Source organism: Cetorhinus maximus, chromosome 1, assembly GCF_964194155.1.
Source record: "Cetorhinus maximus chromosome 1, sCetMax3.hap1.1, whole genome shotgun sequence".
NCBI classification, from domain to species: Eukaryota; Metazoa; Chordata; class Chondrichthyes; order Lamniformes; family Cetorhinidae; genus Cetorhinus; species Cetorhinus maximus.
Window position 1 is genome coordinate 164,100,573 of NC_135879.1, and position 12,199 is coordinate 164,112,771.

At 44.1% G+C, this 12,199-nt stretch overlaps 1 protein-coding gene across 2 annotated transcripts in view; it reads left to right on the forward strand.

Annotated features, from left to right (window-relative positions):
- The first annotated feature begins 734 nt into the window (after positions 1 to 734).
- The window catches only part of pde4d (phosphodiesterase 4D, cAMP-specific), a 1,053,459-nt gene continuing 1,041,994 nt past the window's right edge, over positions 735 to 12,199 (forward strand). Inside the window, exon 1 of one of the 2 annotated variants that reach the window (XM_078549378.1) lies at positions 735 to 1,421. In XM_078549378.1, the coding sequence (XP_078405504.1) occupies positions 1,153 to 1,421 (269 nt within the window). In that variant the 5' untranslated portion in view covers positions 735 to 1,152. The remainder of the gene's footprint in view (positions 1,422 to 12,199) is intronic. The other variant, XM_078549337.1, reaches the window with a different exon arrangement.

The following is a 12,199-nucleotide window of genomic DNA, read 5'->3' on the forward strand; positions in this document are numbered from 1 at the left end:
ATGAAACCTCATCTTGCCTGTGGATGAGGTTTTATGTTTTTTCAGAAGCCCACCTGGGGTCTCAGCCTTGTCCATTAATCATGCTGATTACTTTATTAATGGCCTTCATAGGCCCTTGACAGTTCGGCGGGCACGCAGCCAGTTCGGCTGTCCGCCTGCCGAACTGAAAATCTAAATGACACATGCCCGGTGTCACCCCACTCGCCCCCCCGCTCGCCAAACACAAGATTCTGCCCGTGAAATACATGAAATTGTCTCGTAGCTTTCACTAATAAATTTCCTGGATTTATAAAATTTATACTAAAATGTCATTCTGCACTGAAGCAATTGAATGCAAGGTTTCGAAGAGGATAATGCATTATTGATTTTGCTGAGTAAAGAGTTAATAAAACAAAAATATATTTGTCATTATGTAGAATATTATTGGATGTGATAAATCAATAAGACATTCACATTTTGTCCCTTTTCTTACAACAATATAAAAAGCTTTTTTCACGTTTACATGAGCAAGAACATGAACAAAAGACGCAAAGTGATAGGAGCTTCCCTGGCTGCTATCTGTTGAATCAAGTTATATTGGACAAGAGCCCAGTTTTACTGTGACAGGAAAACATTTACTTTCTCGTTGTCAAGGGACACACTTCCTGCAAATGTAAATTGCAGAGAAGGGTCAAATGACCGGAAAAAAGCACCCGAAGGAGATACTGGTTATGAATTCTGCAGTATTTTATTTTCATAACTGATAGGTTCCTCATACTGAATACTTTGTACTTACAGAACCAGAAGTAACTGCAAAACCTGACTTATTGGTTGTAGCCTATTTGATTGGTTGTTAGATCGTGCTGACAGTGACTGGGTTGTGTTCACCCTTATGCTCCTTCTTTTCTGCTGCTTGCCTTACAGAAATAGGTTCCTGTAGAACTGATTTAGGTACGAATAGCTATTGTGCTACTGCTAGCTGTATTCTTACTGTCTCAGAATCGTAATTGGTGAAGCATCTGAGCAGATTGTTCAGGAAACCTTTTGTGGTGAAAATTTGCAGACATACGTGTCAATTCATTTTGACTCACAAGGAATTAGTCTTAAAATACCATTTGTCATTTGACTTGTTGAGTGATTCAAACGATCTCTGTGGATGATTTTAGTAAAATAATGGCAGCACAAGCAACAAGCCAAGATGTTGCAAACTCGCCTGATCCAAGAAAGGAATTTCGTCCAAATCCATTACTAAATGAAGCTCTTTTAAAGATCCTAAGTGGAAACTTGCTGGGACATGAAAAGCCTAAAGCTGCACGGAACTCACCATCCATTTCACCCAGGTTATCTCCCAACATTTCACCCAGAAATTCACCACGACTTCTGCGAAGAATGATGTTAAATAAACATCAAAAGAAGCGTCGTTTTACAGTGGCTCATACCTGGTAAAAATTACAAAAATTGCATTTGCATGTTTAATATTAGAATTTAACTTTGTGAAAGTATATTGTTATGTGTTAAATGTTTTGCTCCGCATTAGAGGCTGTTTGGCCGAAGTATTATTTTTGGAGGTAGATTTCATGTTTTCTCATGATGAAACTTTTAGTTGTAATCCTCCCAAACAGCTTGCTAGATGTGGAATGTCTTCTAAATCCACAAAATCAGATTTCTACAGCGTACCTCTATTGTTCCTACAGATGCATTAACAATAATATAAATAATCTGACATCAGCCTTTAATGAGCACAGTGACCTGGCCAATGGTGTTTCATTCTAGGTTTTTCCAATGTAAAAAAATATGTTAGGAAAGATTGTGAAAAGGGAAGGCTACCTAAATTAAATGAGGTGCGCGTTCAGAAAACCCCTATTGGTATGCTCTGCAAAATGATTTAACACTGTCAGCAATCTTAGGTAACTAGGAAGAATGCAGGTTGGCATCACTAAGCAATTCTGTCAAATTGTATCAGATTTTAAAACTGCTTCAAAATTATCACCATTACAAGAAATTTGCTATGCTGTCTGTAGCCACCTTGAATGTTCTCCTGAGAATTTCAGGGTTAAAAGTCTTGTAAAAATGTGTTTGTTTTCAGCTTCAAACTTGAAGTAGTGCAGGAATTTTTTTTATCATTTTGGATTTTACCAAGTCACAATTTATATTTGAAAAAATAATTTTTGATCATGGAAAATTAGATAGCAATTAATTGACCAGTTGCAAAGATATTGTGGTCAGAATCAAGAGTTTATGATGCAGACACAACCTGAGTTTATACAGGCATATTGCAGCATGTCTGTACTGGGCTTGCAAATAAGCATACTATTTCACAAAATAGGAGGGTGCAGCAGGTTCCTATCCAACATTCCCCACAAACCATGTTCATTGAAGTTGTAAATACAGTAGAAAAACTCAGTTCAGCGGGAAAAACACCCTTGAGCAGAATGGGCTAGTAACAGCGCAGGTATGAACCAGGGAAGGCCACAGGTAGATTGGACCAATAATTCTTGACCCATCTGTTCCCCCTTCCCCCAGGTGCTTGTTAGCCCTACTTCTTGCCTTCCACCTTAACATTTCCAGTTCAACTACTTGTTTAGCTGCTGGCACCAAGTGCTTCCTCACACTGCTTAGTTGCTTACTCTGACCTACCTAGTACTCATTTGGCATAGTTGCTTTCAGGTCTATCTGTAGTTCCGATCATTTATTTTTTACATTAGCACTGCCATGGAGTCAACAATATTGTGATGTATTGGGATGGATATTTGCACGATTGTTCCTATCGGGCAGGCGGTGGGTGGAATGAATGAAGGGGCCTGAGGAAGAAATAAATTCCTGCCGTTATGTAGTGCCTTTTACGACCTAAGGACATCCCTTTACAGCCAATGAGGTACTCTTGAAGAGTAGTTACTGTTGTGGATAATATGGCAGCTAATTTGTGCACAGCATGATCTTACAAACAGCAGTGTGACAATAATCAGGTAATTAGTGATGCTGTCTGAGGAATAGATACTGGCGAGGACACCAAGCGTCCTCTTTTCAGATCATAAGATTGGAAGGTGGTTTAATACAGAATTCAGATGGTTTCCAGATGGTATGACTGGTGATGAAAGATTGAAACCAAATTAAATCTGCAGACGGGCCAGCAGAAAATCTTCGACTGCATGTTACATTGTCTGTGATGGTCAAGGTCACCATCACCCTCAATGTTTATGACTCTGGCTGTTTCTCTGTTCCCGCAGGGAAGGTTTATAATATAAGCCATTCTGCAGTAAATAGTTGCATTAAACAGAGGAGCTTGCAGGCATGGCACAATTGAATTGTTTCTGAAATGGATCGAAAGTTGACTGAAATCGGTTGTCCATGGAATTGAATTGCTAGGGTAGAAGGTTACTTCTCATGTGTTCACAGAATCACGCAGTGCAGAAGAGGCCTTTCGGCCCATCGAGTCTGCACCGACACATGAGAAACACCTGACCTACCTACCTAATCCCATTTACCAGCACTTGGCCCTTAGCCTTGAATGTTATGACATGCCAAGTGCTCATCCAGGTACTTTTTAAAGGATGTGAGGCAACCCGCCTCCACCACCCTCCCAGGCAGCGCATTCCAGACCGTCACCACCCTCTGGGTAAAAAATTTTTACCTTGCATCCCCCTAAACCTCGTGCTCCTCACCTCGAACTTATGTCTCTTCGTGACTGACCCTTCAACTAAGGGGAACAGCTGCTCCCTATCCACCCTGTCCATGCCTCTCATAATCTTGTACACCTCGGTCAGGTTGCCCCTCAGTGTTCTCTGCTCCAACGAAAACAACCCAAGTCTATCCAAGTTCTCTTCGTAACTTAAATGTTTCGTCCCAGGCAACATCCTGGTGAATCTCCTCTGCACCCCCTCCAGTGCAATCACATCCTTCCTATAATGTGGTGACCAGAACTGCACACAGTACTCCAGCTGTGGCCTCACCAAGGTTCTATACAACTCCAACATGATCTCCCTACTTTTGTAATCTATGCCTCAATTGATAAAGGCAAGTGTCCCATATGCCTTTTTCACCACTCCACTAACATGTCCCTCTGCCTTCAGAGATCTATGGACACACACGCCAAGGTCCCTTTGTTCCTCAGAACTTCCTAGTGTCATGCCGTTCATTGAATACTTCCTTGTCAAATTACTCCTTCCAAAGTCTATCACCTCACACTTTTCAGGGTTAAATTCTATCTGCCACTTATCTGCCCATTTAGCCATCCCGTCTATATCTTCCTGTAGCCCAAGACACTCAACCTCACTGTTAACCACCCTTCCAATCTTTGTGTCATCCGTAAACTTACTAATCCTACTCCCCACATAATCATCAATGTCATTTATATAAATGACGAATAATAGGGGACCCAGCACAGATCCCTGCGGTACACCACTGGACACTGGATTCCAGTCACTAAAGCATCCTTCTGTCGTCACCCTCTGTCTCCTACAACTAAGCCAATTTTGAATCCACCTTATCAAATTACCTTGTATCCCATGTGCATTTGCCTTCTTCATAAGTCTCCCATGTGGGACCTTGTCAAGGTTTATGCTGAAATCCATATAAACTACATCAACTACACTACCCTCATCTACACACCTGGTTACCTCCTCAAAAAATTCAATCAACTTTGTTAGGCATGACCTCCCCCTAACAAAGCCATGCTGACTATCCCTGATCAAACCTTGCCTCTCCAAGTGGAGATAGATCCTCTCCTACAGAATTTTCTCCAATATTTTCTCTACTACTGACGTGAGACTCACTGGCCTGTAGTTCCCTAGTTTATTTCTATAACCCTTCTTAAATAGCGGAACCACATTAACTGCTCTCCAGTCCTCTGGCACCTCCCCCGTGGCCAGAGAGGAATTAAAAATTTGGGTCAGAGCCCCTGCGATTTCCTCCCTTGCCTCCCTCAGCAGTCTGGGACACAAATCATCTGGACCTGGAGATTTGTCCACTTTTAAGCCTGCCAACACCTCCAATACCTTGTCACTCCCTATATCAATTTGCTCAAGAACCTTGCAGTTTCTCTCCCCGAGTTCCATACCTTCATCTTCATTCTCTTGGGTGAAGACGGATGTGAAGTATTCATTCAACACTCTACCGATGTCCCCTGGTTCCATCCATAGATTGCCCCTTTGGTCCCTAATGCGCCCTACTCTTTCCCTGCTTATCCTCTTCCCATTGATATACTTAAAGAATATCTTGGGATTTTCCCTACTTTTACCAGCCAGAGCTTTCTCATATCCCCTCTTTGCTCTCCTAATTGCTTTCTTAAGCTCCACCCTGCACTTTCTGTACTCCACTAATGCCTCTGCTGATTTGCTTCCCTTGTACCTGCTAAAAGCCTTTCTTTTCCTTCTGGGGTTTACTGCTGAGGCTATTGCCATTTGCAATGTACATAAATGATTTAGGTGTGGTTACAGAAACAAAATTCTTAAAGTTTGCAGATGGTACCAAATTGGCAGGGAATATAAACAATAGGGAAAAGGCTGGTCAAATATAAAATAACTTGAATAGATTGGAAAATTGGTCAATAACTTGCAGGTGTTATTTAATGTGGACAAATTCAAAATCATGGAATTGGAGAAAAATAATAACAGTGGCAATAAATGCGAAGTGGTATTATTGTGCAAGATATACTACAGAATAAGGATTTGAGAGTGATGACAGAGAGATTGTTGAAACAACCAGCACTGTGTGTGGCAGACGTAAAGAGAAAAAAAACACAAGTTTGCCCTACATTGCAATAGAGAAAAAAATCTCAGAAAGTTTCCCTGAGTTTGTGGAGTGCTGGGTTAATCCGCCCTGGAGTGATCTTTATAATTTTGTCTCTTGTATCATTGAAGGAGCAGCTAAATTGAGTCAAGAGGTGAGGCTACAGAAGCTGGAAATGTTTATGTTGGAAAAGGGAAGGCTCAGGGTGATCTTCTTTCTGCAACTGGGAGTTTGGTTGAATTGCACCTCATGTTTCCCCCAGCTGAATGGTTGACCACAGTGCTGAGAAGGCTTCCTGTGCAGCTCCTTTCTCCTAACCAGACTTTGAAAGTACTATTCCAGCTGATGGGCTTTGACTTTCTAAGTCCTGCAGGTGAAGAATGGACATGAGCTGACCCTCTACTGCTACCATTACTTGTTCCTGCTCACTTAGTGGTTCAGGACAATGTTTTGTCTTCAAACTCATTATAAAAATTTGCTGGTGTGTATGGACCCGTGCTGGTATTTGCAACATACGGAATGAATGGCATAGGGTGCTGTGAGCTTTCTGGCTGAAACTACTCAAATAAACTTAAATGGAGAAATGGCCTGTCACCTTGGGAGAGTCAGGGTACACATTAAGTTAGGTAATCATGGAACCTAGTGTAGACAGTAGTAGTGATGTAGGCAAACCAGGGCTTCCTACGGAGATGTCTACTCTAAACAGGAATAGGAAAGAAGAGGACTTACTGGGAAGTAGGAGTAGCTAGATGAATGAGAAGGGCAGCCCAAACTTGGAAGAAAGGCTATTTATCTGATGATGCTACTCTCAAACCCAGGCAAGAACTCTTGAATGCCGGAACTTGTAACGTGTGGACTGTCTACCGGAGTGGAAAAATAGACAGCTGCATGAAAGAGGTGTTAAGAATCATCAGGCTGGCTTGGTCCTTCATGGGATGTCTATTTGGGATTTTCACCTTGATCCTCAGCTTCATTACAACAGGCAGTGACCTGGTGGGTTGAACGTCAACAATTTGAGATACACAGATGACACTGCACTGATTGCAAAGAGGCACTAGAGGAAATTGTAAATAAAGTGAGAGGAAGGAGTGAGGAACACGGATTAAAAATGAATGTGAAGAAGACCAAGACAATGGTGACGATTAGAGACCTAACCTCGGAAGTGAAAATTGAAGTAAATGATCAAGTCCTGGAACAAGTGAAAAGGTTCAAATACTTTGGCAGATTATCACAGACCATGGAAATGTTACTGTGAGATCCAAAGGAGAACTGAGATAGCCAAGAGCAGCTTCGTCAGAATGAAGAATGTGTTAACATCAAAAAAACTGAACCTGAATCTCAGGAGAAGAATGCTGAGGTGCTACGTTTCGTCATCTATGTTCTTTGCCTCAAAGACATGGGGCTGAATCATCTGTGCCCTCTGGCGTTGGGTGTGTTTGATGGCGTGAGCAGACAATATGGCAAGAAGGCCATAAATCGGTTTCACAATTTCATGAAACCAGTTCATGATCGTCCACTCCACCCGCCGAAGGCGGGCCGCGTTTCCCGCTATCGGACATCGGGACTTCATTGTAATACATCAGCATATCATTATAAGCCCAGCCTGCAAGAATCATCCCCCCTCCGCTGCATCATCTACCCATGTCAACGTGATTGCATGCCAACATGTTTTACAACAGCATATAAAAGGTGCGAACTTGACGGGCTGCACTTTGAGGGGAACTCGGATGCGAGTACACAGTAACGTTGCAGAGTGCTCACTCGTGTCGTCTGTTGGACTTCAAGGCTGAGGTACATTGGGTGGTGCTGGGGGCAAGGGCTGCCCTGCAGCTGAAGGTCGCGCACAAACATGTACAGGGTGGGAGGTGGGGTGTGGGGTGGTGGTAGGGTGGGGGAAACCTTGTATAAAGCAACCATTCCCTTGCAGCTGAGTTAGCTCAGGCGCAGCCACATTGATATTATTGGAGTCGGGCCTCCAGCTTCTCTGTTCACTCAAGCAACGCAGAGGCACCAAAGTGCCACCAAATGCTCCAGAGCTTTTCACCCCTTGGGCACAGAGAGCAAGGTAATGAGCATTTTAATGAACAGCAGAACAGTTGAACGACTGGGCAGGTTGTACAATCCCCTTGCCGTGGAGCAGTCACTGGTGAAGCTGCTCACAGCCCCTTGCAATGCCATCATCCCGGTTTGGACCAGTCTCCCCCAGGGTTCAAGCTAACAATGCAACCTTGCAATGTGGGCTAGGAGAATGCCCATGCCTGAACTGATAGCATAGCATGCAGTGCAGTGGGCAAAGCTGCCACCAATCGGTCAGATGGAGTGGGGCAGAGGTGAGTGGAGTTTCGGGCTGCCATGCAGCACACTAATCTCTAGCCATCCAAGCCATCCAGCAATCTCCGCAATGCGTTAAGGGGCCTTCAGGCTTAACCAAGACAGGTTCTTAGTACACCCATGCTAACCCTCGCGTCCCTCTCTTTCATCCTGCAAGAGGAATATATCGGGATCATGGAACCTAGTGAACTAGCTGTATCCCTCGTGGTGTACAGAGAGACAACTGAGAAGAGGGCGACTGAGGCGCCTGGCTGCGCAGAGCGAGGAGCAGCACCCTCAGGAAGAAGGGGCGGCTGGGGCTTCTGCACAAACCACTGAAAAGCCATAGCGAGCTGTCGCTGGTCAGCGCCTAGCTAGACCCAGGGGCTATACATGCCACCTTCCATTCCTGCAGATGACCGTGAACCAGTGTCGCATGTCCAAGGAACTGGTCGGTCACATCTGCCAGCCAATGCAGGATTTGGCGCCATGGGGACATGGAGGGCATCCACTGCCAGTGGCCATGAAAATGGCCGTGGCACTCAATTTCTATGCCAGTGGCTCCTTTCAGGGCTCCACAGGTGACCTGTGTGGGATAGCACAAGTCTCCACCTACAAATGCATCAATGAGGTCACAGATGCCATCTTCACGAGGGCACACAATGCTGTGTGTTTTGACAGGAACCAGGAAAGCCAGGAGGCAAGAGCGATTGGATTTGCCCAGATCTCGGGTTTCCCACAGGTTCAGGGTGCCATTGACTTCACTCACGTGGCGCTCAGATCTCTGTCACAACACGCGGTCAACTATGTTAACTGCAAGGGAATCCATGAATGCGCAGCTGGTGTGTGACCACTACAAATGCATCTTGCAGGTGTGTACACGATTTCCAAGGATTATCCACGACTTCTGTATTCTCAGTCGGTCACAAATCCCTGACATCTTCCAGGGTCCACAGAAGCTGCAGGTTTGGGTCCTTGGGGGACAAGGGCTAGCCGTAGAGGACATGGCTGATGATACCCGTGCGATGGCTTCAGACTGCAGCAGAGTGAAGGTATAATGAGGCTCATGCTGCAACTTGGTGGAGCAAACCACTGGGATGCTGAAAATGAAGTTCCGGTGCCTGGGCCGTTCTGGTGGACCCTGCAATATAGTCCACAGAGGGTGTTGTGCATCATCGTCGTCTGCTGCGCCTTTTACAACCTGGCACTGCAACAGGCAGAGGAGTTGGCTGAGGAGGAGGTGGAGGTGCTGGAGATCTCCTCAGATGAGGAGGACGTTAATGGTGATGAGGGTGAGGAGGTCCTCGCACTGGTCAGGCAAGGCAGACATGCTCGGGAGACCCTCAGTGCTGCTAGATTTGTGAAGGCTGATGACAACATGCAGTGAGAACACACCATAGATTATCACATTGCACCTATGAACGTTTGACTCCAGTCTGGCTTATGGCAGCACCCATACCCTATGTGATAATACTCCTTCATGGAGATGCAGTGGAGGCCCTAAAAGTCGCTTGATTGCAGGAGGATGATGATGACATGCAGTGAGGACACTCTATAGATCTTCACATTACCTCTGAGAACATCTGACTGCTGTCTCACCGAGGGCAGCTCAGCTGCGCTCTGTGATCAGGGTCACATCAAAGAGACGCAGCCATGAAACTTTAAAAGCTTCTGATCCTTTGTCTGCCTTCAGCACCTGACCTCATCAGAACAAGGAGCCATAGGCAGGGAGACATTCTTGGGAGTTTATTGACAATAGTGAACAGTATTCGGGATGGAATTAATGGTCACATGGAAAAAATATGAAAAATATGGATTGATTCGCAAGAGTCAACATGGATTTGTTAAAGTAAAATCGTGTCTAACTAATTTTCTGGAGTTTTTTGAAGAGGTAACAGAGATGGATGATGAGGACAAGACCATTGAAGTGGTGTATATGGACTTCCAAAAGGCATCTGAAACAGTGCCACACAACAGACTTGGAGGAAAGTTATAGGTATGGAATAAAAGGGACAGTAGCAATGTGGATACAAAATTGGCTAAGGGATGGGAAACAGAGACTCATGGTTAATGGGTACTTTTTGGGCTAGAAGAAGGTTTGTAGTGGAGTTCCCCAGGGGTTGGTATTGGGACCCTTTGTTTTCCAGATATATATCTTGGTGTGCAGGGGACAATTTCAAAGTTTGTGGATGACACAAAACTTAGGAGAATTATAAACTGAGGAGGACAGTGTAGAACATCAATAGGACATTGACACATTGGGGGAGTGGGCAGATAGGTGGCAGATGAAGTTCAATGCAGAGAAGTGTGAGGTGATACACTTTGGTACAAAGAACATGGAAGGACAATATAAAATAAAGGGTACTATTCTAAAGGGTGTTCAGGAACAGAGAGACCTGGGTGTATATGTACATAATTTATTAAAGGTGGCATGACAGGTAGAGAGAGTTGTTTCTAAAGCATACAGTATTCTAGGCTCCATTAATAGGGGCATAGGGTACAAGAGCAGGGAGGTTATGATGAACTTTTTTAAGACACTGGTTAGACCTCAGCTGGAGTATTATCAGGAAGATATAACAATTGTCATAATTTTATTGGAATTTATTGTTAAGTAGAGTAATAGTGGGGTTTGTGTCGATGTCTGTGTGTGCGTGATTTAATTGAATTAAAGGCAGCTGGTCTGAAGGCTTTGATGCATTAGAAAATAAGGTAGGTTTGTAATATTAGGTAGGTAGACATAGACGCAAAGGGAACATTTCCATTTTTAAATAAACCAGACTAGGAGGGGGTGAAATGTGTCACCTAGCCAGGTGAAGTTCAGAAAAAGTGCGGAGGATTTTCCCCTCGTCGGGTGGGTGTGGTGGGACAGCCTGGGAGCATCTGCGAAAACTATCACCACCCGCGATTGGGCCCCACCTGCGATTTCACGCTGGCTAGCCAATGAACTGCCAGCCAGCATGAATCATGCACTGAAAAGCTCAGCGCTGCCTGGGTGGGGGGCGCAGGGGGAGGAGGACGAGCACAAGGAAGTTAGCGCATGCACAGGGGTGCACCCACAGAAAACTTCCTGAAGGCACAGAGCTGCCTCAGGAAGCTGAAGATTTTTAACTTCACAAATGAAGATTGTAAAATTAAGGAAAACATGTCCCTGCTCATGTAACTCTGTCATGTTAAAAATGGCTTTTAAAAGTTTTTATTGTTTTTTTAATCAATTGCTGAGCTTTTGCAAAAAATGCAAAGGCTGTTTGGCCTTTTTGCCCACCCGCCAACCGTAAGGTTGGACGGACAGTGAGAAGTTCAATTCAATCGATTAATTAAGGGCCTCAAAAGGCCTCTTAATTGTCGGTGGGCACGCAACTGCCTCTTGCGCATGCCCACCGACCAAAATATCACGCAAGTGTGCGATGATGTTGGGATGCTCACTGGACGTTATCATACACTTTTTCCCCCATTCGGGTTGGGCATACGTCCACCCAGCGAGAGAAAAATTCTGCCCACTGTGCTTATTTTTCCCAAAGATTACTGGTAAAATTAGTGCTATGAGAGATTTTTATTATCAGAGAGGCAAAGTCCAAAGACATAGTGAAGCATTGGGAATTTGCATTCAAAGGGGAAAATATGTATAAAGGAGCGAAGGTTGTATGTAAGGACAGGCATTCTAAGATCTAAACAAGTGTGAAAAACCTTCAGCATCCATGCCTCAAGCTGCTGTTTACAAGGGACCGAAGTTAAGGAAACTCACGTTGAATTCGACTGGTTTAGGGTATTGTGTGTCACCTTGCGTAGGTATTTTAAAATGTATGTGTCTTACTGTTGCCTCAACGAAAGTGTAACTGGGAGTTAGATTGATTAGGGGATTTAGAAGTTATCATAGTAGTAATTTGTAGACATATGTATGTATTTAAAATCATTTCCTCCATTAATAAAGGTTTAATTTAGTTTTTAAGAAACCTTGGTGGTCTTATTACCATTGAATTCAAGGCACGCATCTCGAATTTTATACAAATTGCAAAACAGCAGTTGCAGTTGTTTCAAATTTCCCTCTGGGATTTGAGGAGCTCAGCATTTACCATCGGCTGTGCCATAACAGTATTGCATACAGTTCTGGGAGAATGTGAATACATTGGAGGGAAGTGCAGAAGAGGTTTACAAAAATGGTTCCAAGGATGAGACACTTCAGTAA